We start from the raw sequence: 27,840 nt of genomic DNA, 5'->3' as shown, positions 1-27,840 counted from the left end.
TCCCCACACATATCCCAGTCTGATAACACTGTAGTTTTCCTAATATATTACATTATTTTCAATGTATGTGTAGGAATGTGCATGAGAAATTAGCTGCAGTGAGGACTCTATTCACACAACACACTAACCCACACTCAGTGGTCGAGTGTGGGTTGCTGAACTGTGGGTTGTTTGCTGAACTGTGGGTTAGCGTGTTGTCTGAATCCAGGACATTTTCTGCAGTGTGGCTTGTTAACCATGCAGTGTGGCTTATTTTTCTCAAGAAAACCACCTTGTGGATCCATGTTTTTGGTTGGGTTGTTCAGAGTGGTTAACAAGCCACACTGCATGGTTAACAAGCCATCCTGTGGAAAACGTCCTGGGTTCATACAGCCCGCAAATACACAGTTCAACAAACAACCCACAATTCAACAGCAACCCACACTCAACCAGTGAGTGTTGGTTAGCGTGTAATGCGAACCCAGTCTGTATGTCTTGCGGCTCTAGCCATTTAAATATTTTTTTAACAGAGGAACTTAGTTGGCCCTGATCCTAGATCAAGATTCTAATTGGAATCAAATACATTTTAGTAAGTGTTTGCATAGTTCTATGCAGCTTTGGACCTGAAGGTCCCACATGAATCCATCATCACATTGAGGTCCTCCAGTGGCCCCACCTCCTGAGATTAGGCAGGTGACAACCAGAGAAAGGGGAGTGTTTGATTATTATTATTATTTATTATTATTATTATTTATATAGCACCATCAATGTACATGGTGCTGTACAGAGTAAAACAGCCCTGGAATGCTTGCCCCAAGTTCATCTACTGCCAATTCTTGTGTCTTTAAGGGATCTGGCTAACAATTCTGGCCCGGGATATTTTACTGACTAAAGCTGGGCCAAATAATGCCCATAATGCTCCTTCCCCCAGGCCAACACTTAAAAAAAGAAAAAGAAAAATGCTGAAAAAAGCGAAGGGCAAAGGGTAGAACAAAGGATCTTATTTATTATGATAAAATAAATCCAACACGTTTCAGACCCTTTCATTATTTGATCTAAAAAGAGAATATATATATAATATTTATACAGCCACATGGTCATCATTGTGTCACAAAATCCTACCACTGTACATAAACATTCAAAATTATAAAAGATTACAAAAGAATAAAATATCGAAAATGAGAGGCTCAGGACATAGAAGCAATTGAAAACTTTTCACATATATGAAGTCAATATGTGACAAAGTGCAAGGGTATCTCTTCTATTTCATACCCCTCAGTCTCCTGTGCTCTGTTAACTCCAAGAGAAGATGCTGGGTATTTGAACACACAGAAAGTAATTGGAAAGAGCATTTTTTCAAAGCAGTACCCACAAGATCAAGAGACTCATTAAGGCCGAAGGGAGTGACTGCATTCAACCTCAGAATCCACCTGGAATCTCTATCTAAAACAATCCTGTCACTCTTTTTCTTTACCATTTCTATTGCCCAAAATGAGATGTCTCTTATCTTATGAGATTTATCTCATAAGAGGGCCTTTTCAGTGGTGCCCCCCCCCCCCCAATTATGGAATGATCTCCCCAACGAGGCTCGCCTGGCGCCAACATTGTTAACTTTTCGGTGCCAGGTTAAGACTTTTCTCTTCTCCTAGGCAGTTAACAACATATTCTGAGTTTTTTTTTTTAACTGACCCCAGAATAGTTGTTTTAAATGATATTGCTGTTTTGATGCTTTTAAATGTTTGTATATTTGTTTTTTATGTTCACCGTTTTTAACTTTTGTAAACTGCCCAGAGAACTTTGGCTATGGGGCGGTATATAAATGTAATAAATAAATATCTTTCCAATGTTGTTCTAATGGTGCTCTCATGATTTCACGTTTAATGTTGCTAATATGTTCTCCTATTCTAACCTTTGTTCTACCCCTTTGCCTTCGGCCTTTTTTGGCAACCCTTTAAAAAAACTTGCTGAATCTTTGGTCACCCAATCCTGCCTTCATTTATGTCCATCACAAAGTGCTTTCTAAAGCAGGTCACTTCAATCTGTGGTATGGCAGAGCCAGCCCTGCTGACAAAAACTATTACCTAAATATGGTATAACCTAGTGGACTGCTGCTATGGTGCTTTTATTATTTCTACTCTCTTAATGTGTTTAAATTATGTTGATACATTGGTCTTATTATTTTAATTGTTTGTTGTCATTTGTAAGCCCCCAAAGGAGTAGAAATACTGAAGGGCAGGGTATAATTTATGAATAAATAAATAAAATATAGAACACTACACAGTGTTCTGTATTTTAGACCATATTAAGAAACCTTGTAGTATTTGTCCTGTGGAAGAAGCTGCCAATAAGCTATACAAAGCAAATTGTCTAAAGCTGTACTGAGTCTTCTATGCTCAGAATATTGCTGTTTTTAAATTTAATTTTTTATGTTAATTGTAGTATTTTTACAGCACAATCTTATCAACTCAGAAATAAGGCCTCATTGATTTCAGTGAGCCTTGTCCTAATGTAAGTAGATACATCATTTTCACATTTAAGTCTTTTCTATTGTGTTGTATTGTTACCTCCCTGGGCAGCTTCAGCTGAAAGGTGTCATAAAAATCTTAAATAAAGCAACATGAGCAAATAGCTTTCTCAGCATAAGACTTTTTATTCCAAAATAACTCTGCTAATTTATAGTAAGGTAATTTCTGTTGTAGTTTGAGTTATACACATCTAAGAATTAGCAATCGGTGACCTAAACTTCTGACATCAATTACTAATTCATAGGTCTGTTACTATCTGCCCCCTAAGCTGCAAAAGACAGTGCTTAAGAAATCTTTTTTTCTTCCTTTAGCTGCCTAATCACTATGATAATGATTGCCCTACTGCTCCAGTACCATGTACTTACAGTTTTTTTGGATGTCCAGAAAAAGTAAGTGACAGCATATTTCTCATGCATGTCTACTCAGTTGTAAGGCCCAGTGTCTTCAATGGGGTGTCCTGTCAGGAAAGTCAGTATAGGATTGCAGCCTTCGAGTTTTTACTCCCCATGCCTCTTTATTTGGTTAAAATTGGTAAGAACGTGTAAGAAGAGCCATGCTGGATCAGACCAAAGTCCTATCCAGTTCAGCATTATGTCCCCATATTGGCCAGCCAGGTGCCTGTGGAAAATCCACCATCAGGACATAAGTGCAACAGTACCCTCCCACTAGTATTCCCCAGAAACTGGCCATGAGAAGCATATTGCCTTTGACACTGCGGGGGTAATACATGGCCATACATCCACTGATAGCCATGAAATCTTCTATTAAGCATAGTGTCCTGTTGTGTTTGAACTGGGAAACAGTTTCAGAACAAAGCCAGTATATGAAACAGCTTTTATTTATTATTTATTTATTTATTTTATTTACCATATTTATACCCCGCTCCTCAGCCAAAAAAGGCTCTCGGAGCGGCTTACACTTAGCAAAAAAGACAGTCCCTGCCCTCAGGCTTACAGTCTAATAAAGACATGACACACAAGGAACAGGAGTTCAGGAGGGAGGGAGGGGGGGGAGGAGAGAGAGAGAGAGTGCAACAGGAGCAGGCCATGATGTTTCTCCTGCCTGCTCCTGTCCCCTTGCTCTTTCTTCTTCCCCACAGGGCCAAGATAACAGTAAGTGTGGGTTACTATTCTGGCTTGTTCCAAAGCTTTGCGCTAATGCAAGGTGTTTTTGCTTGCACAAGAAGGAGCACCCAGCCTTCTCTAACTTCCCCCCTTCCCGCCACCTATTGCAGCCCTCTGTGCCATATCCCATACTGTTTCTTGAATATCCTCCAATGCCGCTTTTTCGATAGCTGTGGTAAGTGAGGGGGATCAGTGAAAATCAGGTGCCCCTCCTTGGGCAAGTGAAAGTACTTTCCACTAGCATATGGCTGGGCAACTCATGGCCCCTCAGAGGTTTTGGCCTTCAACTCTGTTTATCCCTCCCATCATCCCATTGGCTATGCTGACTAGGAGTGATGGGAACTGAAGGCCAAAACATCTGGAGAGCCACAAGTTGATAACCCCTGCCCTAGCGTAAATTGGGCACCACCTATTGTGTCCCAGTTTGAATAAAATGGGAAACTATAGTTAATGAATCATTTCCCAGTTTGTCTTAAGGGACAGCACATGTGGGCAAAAGGCATGCTCATACCTTTGCTCGTTCAGCTGAGATTCAATCATTTTAAAATGTTCCAAGCTTGTTATGGGTTCTGGAAAACATAAATTTCAGTTTAACTCCAAAAGATGACCCAGTTCAGTAACTCATTTTGTTTCCTTCTTAGTCATTAGATGACTTAATTCTGCAAATTGTCAGTGTATACATTGGTTGCATGTTCATTGGCTTTCATTTTATTGGGGTGTACTTTGCTAGCAGTCAGAGCTAGGTTTTTTACTTGAAGTTCACATAAATCAATATGTTTCTTTTCTGTACTGAGTTCACCTTTTGTTGTAATAATTAATTACAGGTAAAATTAAGTTTTGCAATTTTGGGGTTCTTCTCATTTGTATGCAACAGTCATGCTGTGAAGTGAGACGTGAGCCCCTCAACTTGGAATCAAGTAGCACATGTTGTATTCTGATAGCTTAACTTTTATTCTGTGCATTCTGTGGAACATTTTAAAAGGCACCGATGACCTGTACTGAGAGTAGGGTGGCCACAGATCCTACTTTGCAGAGGACAATCTTCCATTTGAAGTCATCCTCTATTTCAGGGGTGGGCAACTTCGGGATTGGGGCCATTCCCCCTGCCCTGGTGCCAAAACTTCTAAAAACCTAAATAAAATATGGCTTCTATAGTGGCTATGTGGTGCCAATGAGTTTGTTTACAAGCTAATTTTGACCCTTTGGATGCTCCATAGCCATCATTGATGCCCATTCCCCCTCCCCAATATCTTTAAACATGGATTTGGGGTTGGCGGGAGTCACAGGCAGGCTGAGTATTGCCCACCCCTGCTCTTTTTGAATGGCTTTCCAGTCCGTGTACTATTTAAGAGAAAGGAAAGCAGGGGCTTTGAAGTGGTCCGTCCACAGTTGGCCACCCCCTACTGAGGGCTGCTGGAGCTGTCTCTGGCCAGCACCCCATAGAAAGCTGAAAAGTGTGGCAATGAGATCACTCCACTGGGAGCTTCTTTCCACTAGGCCAACTTAGGGAAGTCGGCCTCTGTCTCTCTTGACATTTGACACCCTGGGAAGGATCGAATGGTGCACTTACTGCTATTGACATTGCAGTTGTGGAAAGAAACAGTAGTGCAACATCAAAAGCATTTTCTAGTGCAACAGGTTTCCCCCTCCTTTCACTCAGGCCAGTAAAATACTGTAATTGGCTTTAGAAATCTATATTCCATATTCTAAATATATTTTGCAGATCTCTAATAAATCATAACTGTTTTGAGATGATATGAAAACTAGCGGTGTAAAATTATTAAGATGATTAGGCACATATTTACCTGTATTATAAAAGGTATTGTATAAAAAAATAGTTGATGTACTCCGGTAGGAAAATAGTTCTGGAAATAAAATTGATGAATAAAGAGTCTTTTATAATTAGGCAAATTATTTTTAAAAAACAGGTTTTTTTCTGCTGCTTCTCTTTGAGGGTTTTTCTCCTAATTCATGTGAGGATATTTTGCAAGGAGCTGCTTACTCTAGATAAGGGTGAATATAAAACCCAAGTAGAGCCTGGAAAGAGGGCCAGTCCTTCCTTCCTTCAAGTCAGAGAAATGTTGCTTCCAGTTTGCATGTTTTTGAATCTGTTTCCACAACCATGTGTGCTAGAAAGTTGTTTTTAGCAAGTAAAAGTTCTGATGAATTCCAGATTTTCCTAAAGAAACCATTCTTTAGAAAAGGTTTACTGTATGAAATGACACAGATCAAAGAATACAGTGGTGGTGATATTGCAGTTTCTGAATATCTCTAAATAATTTATTTATATTTGGAGGATTTCCTTAGACCTTAAATTGCTTCCCGGGAAAAGCATTTGAACTGCTGCCTCATCTGTGCAATATTATTAATACTTCAATTCTGCTCATTTTTTGGGTAAATCATGGCCAGTTATCCTTTTCAATATAGCATTTTCCCTTCTCCATTAAGATTCAGCACTTGACTCTAGTCAAAGAAAATGCTTATGAAGCTGTGCATGTTTTTATTTAATTGCAGATGCAGAGAAATGAGTTGGCACGCCATATGCAGGAGTTCACTCAGGTTCATATGAGAATGATGGCTCAGACTCTCCGTAGTGTCAGTATTACTACCCCAACTTCCATGAATTTCGCTGGAGGTTTGCCCTTTGACCCATCACTCTTCTCTCAAGCCTCATGTGAATGTAGCCCCGAAGTCCAGAACTTCAAGGAGACCATTCAGCAATTGGAAGGTCGCTTGGTAAGACAAGATCATCAAATCCGAGAACTCATTGCGAAGATGGAGACCCAAAGCTCCCAAATGGGGAATCTCAAATGCACCATCCGAAATCTAGAGGAAAAAATTACTGAAATACAGGCACAGCAGTGTAACGGTATTTTCCTATGGAAGATTGAGAATTTCAGTATTTATCTGAAAGCCCAAGAAGAGGAAAGGCCCGTTGTGATCCACAGCCCAGGTTTCTATACAGGAAGACCTGGCTACAAACTTTGTTTGCGACTACACATCCAGTTGCCAAATGCTCAGCGCTGTGCTAACTATATTTCCCTTTTTGTTCACACTATGAAAGGAGACTATGACAGTCATCTGCCTTGGCCATTCCAGGGCACTATACGACTTTCTATTCTGGATCAAACAGAAGGTCCTACTAGACACAACCATGAAGAAGTAATGGATACCAAGCCTGACCTACTAGCCTTCCAGCGTCCAACAGCCTATCGCAACCCAAAAGGTTTTGGATATGTGACTTTTATGCAGTTGCAGGCACTAAAACAAAGAACATATATAAAAGACGATACCCTCCTGGTACGCTGTGAGGCTTTAACGCGCATGGACATAACCAGTCTCCGAAGAGAGGGTTTCCAGCCTCGTAGCACAGATGGGACGGCGTAGTCCACCAATCTTCAGCTTTTTCTCTTTCATTGCGAGAACTTCTGCAAATAAATAAAGGGATTTATGAGCATTGCAACTCCTAAAAATGAATAAAGGGATTCATGACAATTGAAGATCTCTGAAACAGAAATAAAACTGCCATTCTGAGAAGATGGCAAATTTTTCAGGGAATGGAAGTGTTTCCTCTTTACTATTTAGAATATAAAGGAATGATGATGTGCACCCTGTTGTTCTTAATAAGTAAGCTACAAAACTGACTGCTGTGCTATCAGGAAGTGATATTTATTTGTGTTTTTTTAATGCTTGCATTAGAGCAGTACCATTTCTATTGTGGTGGATGGGTCAAATTTGACTTTTATTTGCTTGTAGCAAGGGCTACAGTATTTAAAGCCATTGTCTTCATATCTGCATCTCAGAGGAGCAAAATTATTTGAATACCTGACCTGATACCTTAATGAGGGCTTTAAGAGGAGAGTAAATGTTGACCCAGGACATTATGCTAAGTAAGCCTTCAGAGTGTCATAGTAGAAAGAAATGCTGTTTATAACCCTGGGGGCAGGAAGCTCAGTAATCAGTCTGTCATGCGCCTTTTTAGAAATCCGAAATGGGCTTCAGCTTTACATTGGTAGGCATTTCTTCACCACTCCCTTCCCAGGGAATTTAGTATAGACAGTCAGGTTTTATTGTTTGTGCCCAATAGCCATTACAGATTTAATATTGAGAATCCATTCTCAACTGCTGCTAGTATGGTGGTATGCATAGATTTTTTTGATATATCTAAAAGCTCATTGCAGTACTGTTCTAGAGAAGCTCAATGACTCACTGGTCTCGTTAACTTATCCCTTCATAGTAATAATTAAAGAGGTCTTCAGGTGTCCTTGTCTTCACCCATTTGCCTTTCTACGTAGCTGTTTTGTTTGCACTGTTAATCTTATCGCTGGTCCAATTGCATTTTTGCACTTAAAATGATGGCCTTTAGTGGCGATATAGAATTGTACAAATGTTCTGTTTCATTTTGTATCAGAAAGTATAGATGCAAAAAGCAAATGGAAATCTCCGTTTCCTTGATACTGAATTTTCCTTCTTAGCTGACTCTTCACAGTCAAAAGTTGTTTTGCTGAATGTGTTTAGTTCGTATAGTTCTCGGTAGATGACTCTCCACAGCCATAAGTTGGCTGATCTGATTAGAGTCACGGGTGTCGCATCTGAGCCATACGTGTCCATAAAGTGAATAGTATAATTTAAGGAAGCTCTTTTTATGTCCATTATTCTGTCTGTGCACAGCAATAAACATAGAACGGTGCTAGACTGGTGCACAATCTCCTCGCTACTGCTAATTGGCCTGCATGTCCTGTGAAACTTGTAAATTTTGCGTAAAGAAACCTCTGGTCCAAATTCAGTGGTGCTGGCATTCCAGTTGGTAGATAACTATAGTACCCTCAACAATAACTCTGTGACTTTAACACAAAGGGTAAATAATATGACCATTAGCACAACAGGGAGTTACTGCTTCCTAGAGCAGCTGGAAACTGGCCAAAAACAGCAGTTATACAATGGAGCGTGTAGAAGGGAGTTACATTCATAGAATAGCAGAGTTGGAAGGGCCATCGAGTCCAACCCCTTGCTCAATGCAGGAATCTACCCTAAAGCATACCTGACAGATGGTTGTCCAGCTGCCTCTTGAATGCCTCTAGTGTGGGAGAGCCCACAACCTCCCTAGGTAACTGGTTCCATTGACCTGTCTCATTCCAGAAATGCTGGCTTTGGCTATTTTGGGGGGCTATTCTCAAAAACGCTGGCTTCCTGTCTTGCTAGTGAGCATTCCCATTAGCACCTAATGAGCAGTGGTGGAATACCAGCTTTGGCCACTGCCCGATGAATAGTGGAGTGATGAGCTTGGCTCTCATGTAGGAAAAAGTAAAGACATCTTCCATATTGGAATAAGAGGAGGGTTCAACAAAGTCATAGTATTTGAGATCCTATTCACTGCAGCCCTCCCTAGTGCTATAAATGAATATGTAGCAGTACAGTTTTTTGACTTGATCTTTCTTTCATCCTTACAAAACCATTCAATGCAGTGTACTTAACATCCCAAATGAGTGCAATTTTAAAGTACACATTAGCGTTAGGATTCCAGACTGGAGACAAGACTGGCAAGATGTCCCAAGCATTTGGCAGGTAAATGAAGCATTCTTAAGCACAATGGCAGCAGAGTATTCACTGCTAAATTGTGCATGTAAAATGAATGAAATAATTAAGATTGGATTATGGGTTGGTAGATTTTGTGATGTCAAATACTCTAGTACTTTTCATCTGCCACCTTCTGCTTTATTTTTTCACAACTGTGCATGAACAAAAATTTATGGGGCCTCTTCCCAAACAATTCTTTTGCCTGTACTGAAATCTGCATTGTTTTGAAGAGCCAGATGGCTATTCAGAGTACAGACATTTATAAGTGCCACTTTATGCACTAGAAATGTCTTTGTTCTACTTTCTTCTTGTGAAAAGGCACAATGTTCTCTACTTACAAAAGAGCAGATCTTGGATTTTTGTATAAAGAAGAAGAACCCTAATGCAGCAATCCTATACTCACTTGGAAGCTCAGTGAGACTTACTTCTAAGTAAATTTGTGCCGTACAAGCTAAGAAGGAAATGCTCGTGAAATTAAGACATTTCATATATAAATACTTGCTGCAATGCTATTACTGATATTGCTGTCCACTGCTACGCAGTTTGTTGCATTTTCATAACATATTGCCTTAAAAGAATACAAACTTCTTGACAGAAAAGGCAGCCATGTTCCTTCTTCCCGAGCTGAGCCTTTGGTTTTGGATAATTTCTTACTACAGAAACTAAACTAATAATTTCTCATCTAGTTAATGCATGAGTCCTCCTGTAGATTCAGATTTTTTTAGTTGCAGTGTTTTCAGTTGCCATCTCAAATTCTTGATTAGTCCCTCTAATGAAAACAAAACAAAACAACAGGTTGTTTTTTTAGAACTAGTTATTGTTTGCAGGTTTTAAAAAAAGCTTTAGGTCATTATCCAATGCAACACTATTGCTAACATAACCAACATGGCATTAGTGTATGTTATATAAGTGCAATACCAAGAGCGATTGCTGTCTGACAAGTTTTCTGGGGGGAATCTATCGCACCAGCAAGTGCTATTAGTCCTGCGCTAGAGATACTTTATGCTAGTGTAGTGTCACTTATGTTAATGGTAGTGTTGCATCACATACTGCTCTTAGTATTTCATAGCACAGCCTTATGCATGTCTACTCAAAAGTTCCATTGAGTTCAATGGGACTTAGTCCAGGTAAATGTATATAGGATTGCAGCCTCAGCTTAACTTCAAAAACAACAACAAAACCCCACAATATACTCCACTTCTTAAATGGAGAAATATCTTAATGTCATTTCTTTGCACTGGCTTCCCTTCCCTTGTCATGCCTATCTTAAAATCTTACTACTTATTTTAAAAGTCTGCAATCTTTTGTTCCTGATTATCTTCTTTAACCTGCCTTCATACTTCTACCTTCATACACTCCTCAATACCAATATTTTAGTCCAGGAGTGGATCACTTGTGGCCCTTCAGATGTTTTGGATTACAACTCCCAAGATACCCCACCATTGGCTGTACTGGTTAGGGCTGATGGGAGTTGTAGGCCAAAACATCTGAAGGGCCACAAGTTACTCACCCTTGTTTTAGTCAAATCAAAGATTGCATATATATTATCCCACCTCCCAACTGACGTCTTCGATGGCATCTTAGCTTTGAAAGTCATTGCGCCTAGACACCAAACACTCTGTCTCATTTTTTAAAAAATGCCTTATTGCATATCTTCATCTATTTATTCAAATTAACAGAAGTAATTTGCTTTAGTGCTTTTCTTCTCCCACTCCTTCCCTTTTTCCATGTGTGTTGTGCTTATTTTGATTGTAAGGCAGTAAGCAGGTCTCTCTTGTCTCTGATTCAGTATTTTATGTTGCACAATACCTTTTAATTTCTTTAGGAATTTAAGAAATAACAAAAATGATGATTATTATATCAGCTGATGCCCACCAATGAAAATTTAGTGGTGTGAAAAATGTTCTATGGTGGCAATTGTCTTCAGTGAAATACATACAAAGTTATATTTTTATATAAGAGGTGGCATCTTACGAGAAGTGACATATAAGGTGAAAGGAAATAAAGAGTGCACCTGACCAGAACCCAGAACGCTGCATATGCAAACATGGTTTCCACTGCTTGCTATGACAGATAAGAGTTTCTTGGGAGGGCTTGAGATGCTTCCTCTTGCCTTGTATGCCAAGAGACAGTGCTGTTTGCAATTATAGGACTGGATCACAATTTTAGTGCTTTTGCAGTATTGTAACTGCTTCACAATTGTTTCCAAAAGATACATGATATGAGGAGATATATTTGAAGAGGAATGCTGTCTTTGTGAACTGGAGCACATCTAAAGAGTGCTACTTCCTGAATTTGGGGGATATAGAATTGGAAACAAGACTTTTTTTATTTTTCTGAGTTTTTAAAATTGTTTTTATTCCATTTTAAGATGTTAAAGCAGTCTTCTGAGTACAAGTGTACAGAGTGCCTCCCCTAAAAAGTGCCTTTTTAGTTAAGATAGGGTGTCTTTTTGTCTTAATGCTATGATGCTATGACATAACCCAGCAGATTAGCCTCACTGGTGACAAGGAGACACTAAAATATTTTCACACAGTGTCAATTCTACTAGTTCCTCTGAATAACAGTTAACTAAATATATTTTTTAACTAATGCACAAGCCTGTGTATAATAATAATAAACTAATTATGCCGTTATACTGTTAACTTTTCTCTCTCTTTTTTGGACAGTGTTTGCAAAAACCTCATGCCAAAGACTTGTGGATGTGGGCTCGAATCTGTGACAGCTTGATAGGGCTTTAGAATTGTTGTTCTCCAACACACACATACAGTGTACAGGGAGCCAGCTATGAAACTCACGGTGCCTTCATAGGAAACAGCTCTCAAGTACCAGAGCTTGGCGTTCCTTGCTTCAGCCCAAGAAGCTCTCTGGATTTTGGCCTTATTTATTGTAGCAGCTAAGATGCAGAAAAAGTGGGTGTGTGTATAACAACAGGAGCCCTTCTGGCATCATTCTAGCACAGCCTTCCCCAACGTAGCACCTTCCAGATCTGCTGGACTAAAATTTGTATCTGGGGCTGTAGTCAAAAACATCAGGCGGGCACCATTTTGGAGAACGCTCTTTTAGTACATCTTTTTATCATTTTCGAGTGTTTAATCATTCCAAGTGAGCTAAAAATACAATTATTTTCAGCATATTTGTTACAGGAAATAATGTGTTTGTTCCTTTCAGCGGAAGAAATGAAACAGTTCCTCAATTAGATATTTGTCATAATGGATAAATGACATTAGGATTGTCATATCAGCTTCCCCTCTAAATATTTTTTTTGTATTAAAAAAAAAGTTTTGTCTTCATGGTTTTCTCTTTTGACCACAAAAGGAAATCTTGGAGGAGTTCGGGCTTTTCCTGCTTGCCTGTTATAAGGTGCACCCTGGATGCCCCTCACGTACTCCTTAAAAACAAAATGCTATAGAACTATTTGAGTTGTAAGGACTAATGAGATAAAATGCAGTATTTGGCCTTCCAGATACTGTAGGACTACAATTCCCATCATCCCTGACCGACCTTGGCTGAGGCAGATGGGGGTCGGAGTAAAACAACAACAGGAGAACCACAGGTTCTGGCTCTAGTGCTTCATAAATGCTACTAACTCATTTAGTCTGAAGAGGGTTTATATTGTTGTGCATACGGAGTGTCTCAGTTTGATGAAAGTGAGAATCTATACTTCATTTGCAATTGCGGTGAAATGACCAAGAGCCTGGCAGTAGGCAAGACCCTCACAATACATCCAGCAGTTGTCTTGAGTATTAAGAAGTTGGGGAAATAGGTATAGAACCGCCTTGCAAGCAGGTCTGCAAATGTACTTGCTCACATGCTTAGTCATATGTGGTGCATCAGTTCTGTACTGCTTCCTTGGTCAGAAGACAAATGAGTGGGAAGGTGTTCCCCACCTCCTACAAATCCCAGGGGAGGGGAACAACTTGAATTTTGGGTCCAGAATATTCCAGAATGCATGCAGAGGCAGCAACGTACATTGACTAGCCTCATGCTCCTATATGCCTAAGTCCTACGTGACCCATCAATGGACTAAGGCTGGGTGGGATGGGGAATTAACCAACCTAGTTCCTTAGAGAAGATGCTTATTTGCCATGGGAGCTATTTACAACTCTGCTATACAGGAATGCATTTATTTCTTCTTATATCTAGTCTTAAGGGCAGTGTAGTAAATATTCTTACTGCCACTTAAATATTCGGTACTTCTGAGTTGTTGGCTATGGCTGGTAATATCAACTGGCAGTGGCTTTATCAGGGATTTATCCTGGAAGCTTCTGCATGCAAACCAAGTGTTATGGTTAGTCTCACCACCAGTTAGAAAGCAGGCAGCAACCTGGAGCTACCAGGATCAATCCCCAATATCTCCAGGTAGGACTGGAGACACTCCTGCCTGAAACTCTGGTAGGGATGGAAACATTCCTGCCTGAAACCCTGCGGAGCCGCTGCCAGTCAGCGTCAACAACATTGGGCTTGATGGACCAATGGCCTGACTCAGAATAAGCAAACTTCCTATGTTCTAAGATGAAAGACTTCTGCGTTCATGAGTAGTGTAGATGAATTCAGGGAGTTGCCCCTATGTGGATACTGCAATTGTTCACAGGTTCAGATGAATTTATGTGGGAGTTTGGGAATTCCACCCCTCAGCTTCCATGGGTTCAACTGGGTGAGCAAGTAAATGTGGCTAAGGTTAAAATCTAAGAGAAAGAACGGGGAAGGGACATCAAACCTGATGCTATATATTCCAGAGTAAACAACTTGAAGAGCGCATCACCTGCCGTTGTGAAAATGAAGCCGTATTCAATCATTGATCAACTTCAAGTTTCAAATGTTCAAACAGATACACTGATTTTTAGAAAACTCACAATATGCCTGCCTATTTTTTAAGATAAGGCATTTAATATGGGCTTGTTACTAGTCGCTCCTTTTAACCTGAGCTCCTGAGCAGTGAGGAAGTTGGACTCTTAGCGCAGAATCCCAAAAAGCTTTTATTGTAAGCATTTATGCCTACTGAAAATAAAGCTAGCACCAGAGGGCAGTGTTGCTCTACTAAACTGAGCCTGAAAAGTGGGCTTTGCAGAGCTGTGTGTGATTGTAGTTTAGCAACGCAAAAGAAAGGGGTTTTAAAATTCTGTTCAGTAACTTAACTGCAACCCTGTTTAACTAAACACATGCTTGCTGTAAACCATGAAATTCCCACTTGCAGCACTTGGCAAAGAGATGGTAAGTAGTTAGGTTTTAATGTTTTCCTTTCACGTTAAGTGCAGGTTTTAACCTAATGATGGATGGTAAACGGCAATCCAGCTATTGAGGATATATGTAAGTATTGCAATCACGAGGGAGAAACTTTTAAATGCACTCTGTGAACACTCCAGGGAACCCTCCAGGAACAACACCCTCTCTTCACCTTGTTAACAGGCGCTTAAAACTAGAGCAGATTGTGGTATATATATAGTGTGGGTGGGTGATTAAAACGCAGGACCAGGAAAAAAACATTACAGAAGTTGTAAGTCAGGCTCCTGCCTGATGCAATATGGATTCTCTTCCAGACACAATTGAGCCAGGCATAGAATCATAGAACAGTAGAGTTGGAAGGGGCCTCTAAAGCCATGAGTCCAACGCCCTGCTCAATGCAGAAATCCATCTTAAAGTATCCCTGACAGATGGTTGTCCAGCTGCCTCTTGAATGCCTCTAGTGTGGGAGAGACCACAACCTCCCTAGGTAACTGGTTCCATTGTCGTACTGCTCTAACAGTCAGGGCGTTTTTCCTGATGTCCAGCCGGATTCTGGCACTTGGCAATGGCACCAGTTCTGTGCAGCTGTTCATGCCGCAAACCTGAGCAAGCCCTTCAATGCGTCAGACGTATTCCACTAATCAGAAACAGAAAAACAATGTAAAGCAGGTTCTAGACTTCAGTGTTTGCCAACATTTTGTGCGGCAAGGCCCTCAAATTTCTTGAGCACTTGGCTAGGGAGAAAACACTGCCATGAACCCACTCACCCCCAAGCTGCCTTTAAAGAATGCAGTCCAGTTGAAGAGCTCCTAACATGGTTGGCATTCCCCCACCCAAACGACAAATGGAAAATCATTTTGCCATACTATAGATTGGAAGGCAATGTCTTTACTGAAAGAGCTTTCAGGAAGGAAAGATCCTTTCTTCCCCACTTCCAGGAAAAGTGTTCCGAGGATAGATAACAAAAGCATGATTGGAAGATGGGTTATCCCATTGTCTTTTCTATGCTAAACAAGTGTTTTCTCCCATTTATCTCCATGTTAGAGAGAAGGCAAAAACGATCTTCCAGTGATCCATGGTAAACACATTAAGCCTGAACGGTTTTATTTCAGCAGGAATTTGGCTGCATGTAGGTCAATGTTTTAGAATAATTGCTAATATATTGCAGTTATTTGACATAAAGAACGTTTGGTTCCTCTTCTTGTATCCAATAAGCAACGGGCTGTTTGCCTTCTTACTATCCCTTTGGAGCACTGAGCCATGGAGTACCCCACCTTGATCCAGAGGGAGAGGTAGGTAACAAATAAATGCAGTAGTAGTCGTGTACTCAAAAGCTTGGACTGGTCGGTAGATCAGAGCTGTCTTGAAGCAGAGCTAGAGCTGTATTTGGTGTAGCACATGTTCCATTGTTGGCTACTCCAATGCTGTGAGACAATTGCATGAGTGGTGCGCTAGGCCAAAAATTTGAACCGCACAATTCCAATTCAAATAAAGGAGGGGGTGATTGGTAGGGAGGCTTTAATGCTCCCTTGAGGTGGATGTGATCATGAGATCTTCGATAAGTGTTCCCGTGTCTGTATATGCTCATGAATACACAGAATGGGAGTATTCAGGCATTCCCCCCCCAAATGCAGTTAGCCCTGCTCTCTTCTCACATGACTCTATCTGCCTCTCTGTTACACCCCTGCTGCCAACCATGCTGCCCTCCACACATTGGAGGACTAAAGTCTGCAGCAGGGAAGTCTGTACTTGCATAGGCTCCCCACACAACTTAGAACCATGTGCAATATTGCCCCCTATGAAGGCCATCAATGGGAATAACAATGGCGGTGTGGAGCTAGCTTAAGCACCCCCACTCCCTCGCCTCCCATGAGAAGAATGCCTGAGTAGCGCTAGTGTCTGGCATATATTTAGAACTGGAATGCAATAAAGTAGTATAGGCATTACTAGATGTGATTCTATTCCCCACCCACCCCAAGAGAACCACACAGAATAATTCATATGTCCTCAGTCTAGAAGATCAAGGTGACTCATTTATTAGGGCAGCCAAGATCTGAAATTATTTATTATTTTTGGCCCAAGCTGAGGAGAAGAAAAACCAAGAGGAGGAGGAAGATGGCAAGTCATGCCCAAAAGTGCTTCCAAATCCAGCCCCTGCTGTGAGGCACCTGCTGCTAGTGATGACAGAGCATTATTAGTATGGGATTTATGAGCTGTGCCTAGATTAAAAATTAATAGAGAAACCAGCTTCTTTCAACTTTTGTAGGAGACTGCATTTGTTTTCACACACAAAAATATGGCATTCATTCTGCTTAGGAAGTAGAGAGGGAAATGTTCCATTAAAAATAACTTGTGGTTGAGGCCCCTTTTAAAGGAATCTATGTTACATACCATGCTTTTAGAAGTTTCTTAGAAAGGACTTAAAGTGGCATCCATTCAGTGCCAGGGCTAGCCGCCGCCTCCTTCTTCTTCTTCTTCTTCTTCTTCTTCTTCTTCTTCTTCTTCTTCTTCTTCTTCTTCTTCTTGTTCTTGTTCTTGTTCTTGTTATTATTATTTTATTGCCATGGAAGAGGTATTTGGGATTTTGGCCTCAGGTGCTGAGAAATCCATACATCTGCCTTCCTAAACTCTGGTCCTTTTTCAGATATAATGCTAAATCATGGTTTAGTCTAATGTTGAATAAGCAGATGAGAAACCTTGGGTTCATGTTCTTCCCCCTCCCCTTGTCTTCCTCAGGCACAGTGATAACCAGGTTGAACTGCAAGGACAAACTGTGATTAGTTTAAATTATGGCTTCTCAATAAGCCAGGTTAAACCACCTGGCTTGTTTCACCAGAGTTTAGAACTAGAGAATCTAATCTGGTCATGCCTTGGGCTTACACTCTCTCCCTTGTTGACGGGCCATAAAGAGACTGGAAACATTGGCTTCCTGTTCTGAACTAACTATGGTTTATCATATCTGAACTGGGATGAACTGTGGTTAGTTGTAACAAGTTTGTCCAAACAACACAACTTCAAACTATGGTTGATGACCCTGTTCTGAGAAACCATGCTTAAAACTAAGTGTAGTTTCTCATTCAGACACAATGACAAATTGCAGTTAGTTTAAAACAGAAACCAAATGCTTTGGATCTCTCTTCCAACTGCGCCAGAGATGGAAGGAAGTTGGACTATACATGCCTGGGCTTATTCATGTAGTATTAAGCTGTGGTTTAAGCATTGCATCTGAGATAGGCCACTGCAGGGGTATCTCAAAGAAAATAAGTACTTAGCTTTGATCCTAGTGGATTTTCCACATCTTTAGTTGTGTGCATTCGTCTCACTCCATTCTAAATATACCAAAGAAAAGCACATTGCCAAAAGAGATTGCCATAGGAAGTGTCATGCTGAATCAGACCAAAGGTCCAGCATTCTGTTCACATGGTGGCCAACCAGCTGTTGACCAGGGACCAACCAAGGACATGGTGCAACAGCACCCTCCCACCCATGTTCCCCTGAAACTGGTGCACACAGGCTTACTGCCTTGAATACTGGAGATAGCACACAACCATCAGGGCTAGTTGCCATTGATAGCCTTCACCTCCAGGAATTTATCCAATCAGCTTCATTGCAAATTTTGGCTTAATGTCAAAAGCCCTCCATAAGTGATGCTTCTGACACTTGCAGCAGGCTACTTGGTGGGGAGGGAGGAACAGGGGTAGTCATAATGAGAGAGCCCCATCCACTATTAGCAAGCAGTCCCTGAGAGAATAGCCCTAAAGGAATGTGGTGACAGAAAAAGGAGGGAAGGATGAGAGCCATCGATACATATTTATTATTGTACTTCTATCCTGCATTTTTTCCTCTTACAAGGAACCCCTGCTAGCATACATGGTCCACCTCCTCTCCATTTTAGCCTCTCAACAACCCTGTGAGGTAAGTTAGGCTGAGAGTCAGTGAGTGGCCCAAAGTCACCCAGTGAGCTTCATGGCGAAGTGGGACTAGAATCTGGATCTCCCAAGTCCCATCCAACACTCTAACCACTACACCACACTGGCTCTATGAAGTAAGCATCACTGGCTGGGGATGATGTGAATTGTAGTCCAACACATCCAGAGGATGCCAGGTTGAGCAAAGCTGTTCTAGGGTCTCCAGCAGGGTTTTTTCCATCACAGATGCTACTGAGTCCTTTAGCTGGAGATGCCATGGCTTGTACCTAGGAAAAGTCTGCATGCATCACATGTTCTCTAGTACGGGGTTATAGTTCCTCCCCTTCAATTTGGCCATTGTTGATCTATACTAGTATTTCCTGGAAGGGAGTCAAGGTCCTAATTCTGGAGAAGGGACATGCAAGGTTTTAGCAGAGGGGAAACTGCAGCAGTGTGGCATCACTACAGATCCATGATTATGTTTGCATTTGGAGATGAGGACAGGTCCTAATGGGGCAACACGTGCTGTAAATACAGCACATGACGCTCAAGCTCAGCATTAAATTGAAATGATGTGCCCCATGACTGCCAGGTATACTTCACCTAAGTTCCTTCAGTCTGATGAATCTCCTTTAAAGTTTTCTCCTCTCCCACGGTTTGGCTGAATCCCAAATGGAACAAAATTCGGGAGATATCCAAATCAAAGCATCAAAAGTGAATTGAGTCTGAATCTGAATACACCTGAAGATTTGGAAGACCAGAGATGGAAATAGTGTGTCTCCAAAAATCAATCATTTCCCTCCAAGCTGTCAAGCTATGAAAACACCAGGGGATGGGAAGAGGGTGAAGGTTTGTGACTGGCAGCTCTAGCTCCTAATCAGTTTTACTAGGGCTCTCCAATATCAGTTTTTGAGGAAAGGGATGTTAAGACTAAAATATTGCATGACTGCTCACTGCTCTTTGCTGGTTCTCTCCTAGGAGAAGGGATGCTAAATGAGGTCTGTGGGACCTAGGAGGGCATCAAGACTTGCTTGGAAAATGTTGGATGTTCAAGTCCTTCTTTCTCTCTCACTATATGCTCTACATCCATCCTCCTCCCATCCCAGGATGCTTTGTACAGCTTTGGTGCCAACTGGGTCAAAAACAAGCCTTGAACTTTCTTTCATTCATCATAACACACTAGTCCCTGAACCCATCCTGAAATGTAGCAAGTTTCTTGCCTAATGACACCTTTATGACATGTGCCATTCTCATAGAAATTACGCCACTCCACCCACCAAAAAAATCCCCAAAAAGCCACCATGGAGATTGGTAAGGATAGATTCAACATCAAAAAGTGTTGAATCTATGCTTCTGAAATTTGTGCAAGTTTCTTACAACGTGGCACTGCTATGCTGCAAGTCATTTTTCATAACCATTGCCCACAAAGAATGTAGGGTCATCAGCACATCCTGGTTTTTGAAACCCCTAAACTAAGAGGCTGCTCTTGCACAAAGCTCCTTGGACTTAGTTTTCTGAAACTTGCGAGGTGTGAGCCCCTCGGGAGAAACTATTCTTGCAAATTTCATCCAATTTTGAGAAATAAAAATTATCAGTAGTGCTATACACACACAAAGCCATATAACAAACACAAAAACCTCATAGGGGTCTACTGTGCCTTCAATTGTCAATGAATTCAAACCAACAGGAAATAGGGGTCTAGCCATTTAATTTCTAGTGGGAGCCATAAAGATTTGCGTTCACGAACCAAGGTCTGGATCCAAGTTGAAGCGGGTGATCTCTGAATCCGTCTGAGCCAAACTGGGCTGTTTTCTGAATTACCAAACTGGGGTACAAAGCGAATCTTACAGACAGTGCACAGCCCTAGTAACTGTACCTATGAGAAACCGTGGGAGACAGAGGTGTTTCTGTTCATATGTGGGATTGAGACAGCTGAGGGCCAAAATACATTACCTTTAATATATAGCATGCATTGGTACTTTTTTCTTACTCAAAAGTAAGCGCAGTGGACCCAGCTGGGACCTGCCTGTGGGATAAGGGGGCTTTGACCCTTTGCTGTTCCCATACCCCACCGCTGTGGGTAAGATACAGAGTGGACCCCCTGCACTTACAATTTGCATAGGGAAGAAGCTTCTATTTGCTTACTTTTGCATGAGGAAAAAAAAGCCCTACTGTATGCTATGTATTAAAGCGAATGTATAGTTTGGTTTTGAGTGTGTAGTATAGAGGGGTAATGAAATGTTAGAGGGTGGGGGAGAGATTTCAGACGATCAAAGCAATCGAAAGCAAAGGAACGTGAGAAGATGTAGGTAATTTGTCAAACTGAGATGCCCATGGATAGATTTCCTTGTTTGTGGTGTGAGAAAGCAGAAGTCTCTGAAGTGGGCCTCAGAAGTATTTCATATGAATATCTAAAATGAAAGCAAGCAACAAAGGTCCCATTATGGTTTTTACAAAGCTGATAAACAGGTACCTATTTGTTATTGGTTACTTTTGTTACCTCATTCCACTGCCTTCTCTCTTTGTGAGTACTGCCACCAGCTTTTAAAAGTAAAACTCCCTGATTAAGCTCATCCTTGCCATTGACTAAAACAATTTGCGCAGGGGCATACATTAAACATATGAATCCAAGCCAAAACCAGGAATGGATTTGTAATGTAAAGCAAGGGGAGAAACTGTGCGGGTTTTCCAACTTTTTGTAGCATGAAGGATGCAATCCTAGACAGACCGTTTCTACATAAGGCATTTGTTGTGCATTCGTCATTCCCTGTTTATGGGTTCTTTAGACAGCATTGTGTCCCTCCAGTTTTGCTTGTGTTTTTTTTTAGGCAAAATAGGTTATTATTTCTGATGGTGAAAGAAAGTGTGATTTCCTCTTGTGTATTTGTGCTATTCCACTCTACTAGCAGGAAAGGAAACACTCGTCTAGTGCTTGGATCTCAATTCTGTGATATAACCAGTCTGATGCAGCAGACTGACAGCCTTGTGTAGAAAATATCAATCTCAGCAGAACGGGCATCTGAGATTTAGGCTGTAAGACTAGGGCTTCCCTAGTACTTATTTATCCCTTACTTGGAACCTTAACTAGTGCTAATAGGGCCAGGTCATGCACACACACAAATCTCTACAAATTTTATTCAGCAGGGGGGTTGGTATAATCAAGTCCTTTTTGTGATTCAATTCCTAGTTGGGAATAATGAAGCAATTTATTTATGAACTTATATGTGTTTATAAGTCTTCAGTTTTGTTTACATTGGCCTGCATGAATACATGTTATTCATGTATTCATGTCCATCTGCATGTTAGAGAGGACAATTCAACAATGGTTTTTCATTGCAAACTTATTGTCCATGTGGTTCAGGGGATTTAAAGAAACTAATGCATGACTTATTATATTGCAATTTCTATTGGGATATTAGGGAATAAAGGGTTACACCTCTATTATGTAAATTGCCTGGCAGAGACAAGTTATTTTATGTATTTTATCGTTCAGTCGACATCAGCCCTGTAGTTACTGAAAAAGTTACTTTTTTCATGTTGCATTTGAGAGCCCAGTTAACATGTACTTGATTTGTCTTCGCATTGGTGTAATACCAGTGTGTGTATCTATCTACCTATCTATTCTGATATGATCAATCTGTTCATGGACTTGCTTTGAATAAAAGTCCTTTTCCAGTTTAACAGCTAAATGTATCACATTAGAATTTGCTAATGTACCAACAGCAAACATTTATCTCTGCATCTATAAGTCAAACCTTAGATGACTCTTTCTCCTTAATTTCATCAAGGCAGAAACGGATGCTTTGGGTATTTTCTGCTTCCATAAAAAGTAATTGCTGCAAAACCAACATTACACACAAGAAAAATATGGTACGAGACTTGATTTTTAAAACAAAAACATCTGTCTATTCCAATTACCAATGAGCTCATGGCCCCTTTCATATGATGGAGGAGTGGGAGGAAGAGACCAGCCACACACCCAAAGCAAACCCTTCCCTACCGCTCCCTCCCCCCCACCCCAAAATAATGCCATGGTGACTTGGATTTCCAAAGGCATTTGGAAATTGAGCTCTGATGTGATGGAAGAGTTACATTTCTTCAAATAGGAACCCTGACTTCCAAGGCAGCAGCAGCACCAACCAGCTTCCAGAAAGCGATTCCCTCTGTCCGGATACGGAGGTTTGTGGGAGAGGCAAGAAAAGCGTGGATGGAACTACTCGCTCCTTGCATCAGACACCAACTGTCCCAGCTGTGTATGGAAATTTTGCAAAGTAGGAGAGTGACCTTTAAAGGCTAGTTCTTCATCAGCTGAAGGACTTCTATACACAATGCAACCTCATTATGAATGAAGAAAACCAGGTTTCTTTCATTCCTGATGTTCACGGAAACCTTTTCCAGAGAGGTCACTGCCTACTTAAACTACTCCAGCCTGTCCTACAGATGTTTTGGATTTCAATTCCCATCAGCCCCTGCCAGTCTGGCCAATGGTCAAGAATGCAGGGAGTTGTCATCTGAAACGTCAGGACACCAGATTGGGGAAGGTTCAGCTATAGAAGCACCCCACTATTGTCAGATGCTTAATGGCTCATCACTGATGTTTGTTCTTTAGCGACCAAGGGCAGGTAGCTCACAGATGCATTCTTGGAAGCCAGAAGAAGAACCCCTTCTCTGAGTCCAGAACTCTAAGTGCTTAGATAATTCTTTGGAATAGACATAAGTGATCCCTGAGGAGAGGAGGGCTGAAAAGGAAACCTCAAAACAACCCACAACTTAGCGGCAGTTCAGACTTGCACGGCGCTTCAGTACAAACTGAAGGGCGCTGCCCTATCAAGCAACAGACCACTGCAAAACCTTTGCAGGCTGGTTTCCTGTGTTCACCACAGGGTGTGGCAGAGGAAAAGTGCACTTGCCTGTGCCCTGATCTGCATGACAGAACGAAACGAGGCTTATAGGTCACCGCTCTCTGGGTGACTCTGAAAAGGGATGAGAATGAAAAGAGAAAAGAGCAACTCAGGGTTGGAAAAGAGATCTAAGAAATCCAGAGGGAACAGGGACAGGTAAGAACATAAGAAGAGCCACGCTGGATCAGACCAAGGGACCATCTAGTCCAGCACACTGCTCACACAGTGGCCAACCAGCCATTGGCCAGGGATGAACAAGCAGGACAGGGTGCAACAGCATCCTCCCACCCATGTTCCCCAGCAACTGGTGCACACAGGCTTACTGCATCGAATACTGGAGACAGCACACAACCATCAGGGCTAGTAGCCATTGATAGCCTTCGCCTCCAGGAATTTATCCAGCCCCCTTTTAAAGCCATCCAAATTGGTGGCTATCACTACATCTTGTGATAGAGAGTCCCATAATTTAACTATGCGCTGTGTGAAGAAGTCCTTCCTTTTATTTGTCCTGGATCTCCCACCAATCAACTTCATGGGATGACCCCAGGTTCTAGTATTTTGAGAGAGAGAGAGAAATGCCTCCGTATCCACATTCTCCATACCAGGCATCATTTTGTACACCTCTATCATGTCTCCCCTTAGCTTCCTATTTTTCCAGGCTAAACAATCCCAGTTGATGTAACCTTCCCTCCTAGGGGAGATGCTCCAGCCCCTTAATCATTTTAGTTGTCCTTTTCTGCACTTTCCCCAGCTCTTTAATACCCTTTTTTAAGTGTGGTGACCAGAACTGTACACAGTTTCTAAGTGTGGTCAGCTTGTACCTTTGCTGGAAAACAGCAACAAATAATCCCCATAGAATTAGAACCTGAAAAATAATATTTCCCAACACGTGTCAGGCTCAGGACATGGCACGTAGATCCCATGCCCGAACTTTGAATTCTCTACCGGACTCGGAAAGCAGGGCGTAATGAAACAAAGGTTCACTTAGTGCATGTGAGCCTCCTCTCCCTTGGTGTGGCGTTTCAGCAGACAGATGTACAGTTCAATTCTGTCGCTTCCTGCATGGTAGGTGTCCCAAGCCCCTCTGGTCCATCTGCTATACTGGGCTCACTGGAACACTGCCGATGGTTTAAGCTGGGCTGCAAGAGGAGGCATTTGTCGCCACTGTCAGGCTCTTCCACCACCATCCCTGAGTGCATAATGGAAGCCATAGCCAACAGCTGGATATCGGAGTGAGCATTGGCAACAGTGTGGCGACGGATGCTCCCGCATTTCTCCAGGTACGCCTCGCCTTCCTGCTCCGTCAGGGGGGTCAAGGCAGTCTCGCTGACTTGCCGCGTTGCCACAGGGTGTGAAGCGAAGCTCAGCCCATTGGGTCTGGAGCGGGGTCTGGAATACCTTCTCTCTGGAAAATAAAAAGGAAGGCATGCAGATTAATCGTGGACTGTGTACAACTCCAAGAGCAGGTGGCAGTGCAGTCTTTCAGGGGATTTGTCCAGCTCTATCCAACAATTTGGTTCCACATTTATTTATTTTATTTATTTTATTACATTTATATCCCACCTTTTTTCCTCCAAGGAACCTAAGGCGACGTACATAATCCTCCTCCTCTCCATGTTATCCTCACAACAACAAACCTGTGAGGTAGGTTGGGCTGAGAGTCTGTGACTGGCCCAAAGTCACCCAGTGGGCTTCCATGGCCGACTGGGGACTAGAACCCAGATCTCCCGGCTCTCAGTCCAACACCTTAGCCACTACACCACACTGGCTATGAAGGCACACAAGTATATCAACCTCTCTAAAAAGGGATAGACCTTTAAAAAAACAACAACCAACGTACACAATCCTCCTACCTAAATTCTATGTTGAGAATAAAATCCTATGTAATCCTTTCTTCAATAGTTATGCAGTAGAAGAACAGGATAGTCATAATTACTTTTTTGTGTCTTATATAAATTATTTCTCCAACATCTAGTTGTTGTTGTTGTTGTTTTTAAAAAATACACCAAGGGTCTCTGGAGGTTATACTTATTTGCATAACATCACAGTCATTGTAAAATATCTATCAAAGGAATGAAATGGAATGATGTAAGGACAGAAGGAGAGTTGGATCATCATGCACTGTCTCACAGTTCCATTCTATCTTTGTATTATTCTGGCCAGACAAGGAGAGGGCTCCCAGTTACAGCAGACCTGTGAAGTTATGGCAACGTGGAGATTAGGTTCCTTTATTGTAGTAGAAATCCTCTTCACAAGTTGCCCTCCTCGTAAGGGGCTAAATGCGTATTCAGAACAGGAGTCTGCCAAAGGAGAGCCTAGGCATATACTGTAGTTGGTGCATGGTGATCCCAATAGTTGACAGCTGTACAAATCCAGCTTCCCCCTTGTCAGCATGAAGTTAAGACAGCAAAATAGCTGTAAGGAAAATACAGGAGGCAATAGAGAACCCAAGACACTTGCTCCTCCACCCCAACCTAAAACACCTTACTGTTGGTGGGCTAAATCCAGTATTGTCGTTGTTGTCATGAAATGGAGAGAAGGGAGATTTGTAACAAGGCACATGGAGTACATAACCACTAAATACTGGCAATCGACCCAATAAAGGTTGGGGAAGTGTGACCAGAAGCTGTGTCATCTCGGTGGGGGTCCTCCCAGCGCCGGCTCGTTTTCCCTTCCCCAAATGAGTCTACCTTCATTACCATTGCTACCAGCTGCTATTGATCATCATTACCTTTCCCATCATGGCTACCGCTTACTTCACAGGCAAAAAGCAAGTAGGCAGTGACATCTACTGCTCCTTCTCACCACCACTGATATCTGGTGTAGAGTGAGAGGCAGGAGAATAAGCAGATTGCAATGGCCAAGAAGAGGAGAAAGTCCAAGGGGCTCTTGTCAGAGGGCCTTGGTTGGGGTACGGGCCCTCAGCAGATGCCCTGGGGCCTCCTTTACATGAAGGTCTCGCTTGCCTGCTGGCCTACACTCCACAAAGGACCCTTTTGTACATGGTGCGTGAGGTTGTGTGACATGGGGGGAGGCTGGGTTTGTGAGAGATTACAAAGCCCCCATGGTGTGTCTGTCTTTGCCTGCTCCTCTGGATAAGGGTGCTGCTCAGTAGAGTGTAAGACCCGGGTGATAGCCCCTCTGCTGCACCCTTTATACATCCCAGAGCCGGGTCATGGTATTGTGTCTTGTGTGCACTCTTCCTTGCCCAAGCAAAGCCCATTCAAAATGCATGCTCCCATCCTACAAACCAACTCGAGAGCATCAACTGCACCATGGTCAGCATCTGTGTGTAAGCAATGACGCCACAGAACAACAAACCCTTTTATGGGAAGGATCTATGCTTCGTTGGTTCCATGTGCAGGCCGCCTAGCCCCTGAGCTATGGAGCTGCCCGGTTCAATTGCACTGACACTTCTTTGTGAGATGTGTGGCTCTGGCTGTTTCCCAGGTAAAAGGAATCTGATGTTCCCTGGGATCTGAATCTCTCCCAGGGGAAAGGCTGGAGGTTGTGGATAAAGGCTTGGTTGCTGCCCCCCATCTATTAGCCTATGGTGCTTGCTGTGCTGAAGGCATGCGCTATGGGCTCTTGCTAGTGGTATACTTTGTATCGTGGTGGAAGAGACACACAACTTCATGGCATTTGTGCCAGCACCGCTTGCTGATGGGTGCCTTCTACGCATGGATAGCATCATTGGTAAGTGATCTTGTGATTAGTGGTGGTGGAGTTGTTAGAAGGACTATGGGAGGTTAGCATGCAACTTTCAGTATATTGAATGATGGGCTTCACAGGGATGCAGCCATAACGTCTGACAGAGAGCCAGCTATAATTTACAAAATATACTAAAGGAGTGAGCAGACATCAGGTTTGTAGAATCTCCTCTGCTTTTTACTAGAACCCCACGATCCACTAACTGGAGCCTGATGCGAAAGGCATACACTTAGAATTAAATAATTATGAGCCCCAGGAATTTGTTTCAAGTACCAGAGCTGAATGGAGCTTACAGTTCTTGCACACACAAATCCACTCTTGGTTACCCCAGCCTTTCTTCAATTCAGTCGCATAACTTAAGGCACAAGATTCGGTTTTGTTGCTGCTATTATTCAACAACTGGGAGTCAGAAATCCTTGCCAGCCTACTGCAGATCACCTAGAGATCTACTGGCAGATCCAGATCGACTTTATGCCCCAGACCTACTGTGCAGCTCTCTGGGGACCGCATCGCATCCTTTCCCTTCCATCTCTTCAGCAAGGAGGGTCCAGGTGTGTGCTGCATCAGGCATGACCAGCAGCCAGCTGTTGATCACCAGCAGCCCTGCACCGCTGAAGGTGCTGGCAACAGTCCAGCTAGTGGGTGAAAGGACGTGAGAGCGAGGAAAGTGAACCGCCCAGAGAGCTTCGGCTATTGGGCGGTATAAAAATGTAATAAATAAATAAATAAATAAAGGGGGTAGGGCACACACCTCTCGAGCTTTATTAAAAATATGCCACCCACTCTGGGGAGGGAGAAAGTTCTGTGATTAAGGCTTTGTTTACAAAGCTCTTGAAAAGTTACAGCAGTCCTCATGTCCATTAGCAGATTAACATACTTAGCAGATTAA

The 27,840-nt window shown here is 42.1% G+C and overlaps 2 protein-coding genes across 2 annotated transcripts in view; one reads left to right on the top strand and one right to left on the bottom strand.

Moving 5' to 3' along the window:
• The window catches only part of TRAF6 (TNF receptor associated factor 6), a 30,733-nt gene extending 20,359 nt beyond the window's left edge, over positions 1 to 10,374 (top strand). Inside the window, exons 6-7 of the mRNA XM_063117426.1 lie at positions 2,816 to 2,893; positions 6,143 to 10,374. Of these exons, the coding sequence (XP_062973496.1) occupies positions 2,816 to 2,893; positions 6,143 to 7,015 (951 nt within the window). The 3' untranslated portion in view covers positions 7,016 to 10,374. The remainder of the gene's footprint in view (positions 1 to 2,815; positions 2,894 to 6,142) is intronic.
• Positions 10,375 to 24,253: 13,879 nt separating this feature from the next.
• Positions 24,254 to 27,840, bottom strand: part of PRR5L (proline rich 5 like) — a 76,215-nt gene continuing 72,628 nt past the window's right edge. The window contains exon 9 of the mRNA XM_063117427.1: positions 24,254 to 24,645. Coding sequence (XP_062973497.1) covers positions 24,263 to 24,645 — 383 coding nt within the window. The 3' untranslated portion in view covers positions 24,254 to 24,262. The remainder of the gene's footprint in view (positions 24,646 to 27,840) is intronic.

The sequence above is a fragment of the Elgaria multicarinata genome, chromosome 2 (assembly GCF_023053635.1).
Source record: "Elgaria multicarinata webbii isolate HBS135686 ecotype San Diego chromosome 2, rElgMul1.1.pri, whole genome shotgun sequence".
In the NCBI taxonomy this organism is placed as follows: Eukaryota; Metazoa; Chordata; class Lepidosauria; order Squamata; family Anguidae; genus Elgaria; species Elgaria multicarinata.
This window is presented reverse-complemented; position numbering and strand designations above follow the sequence as displayed.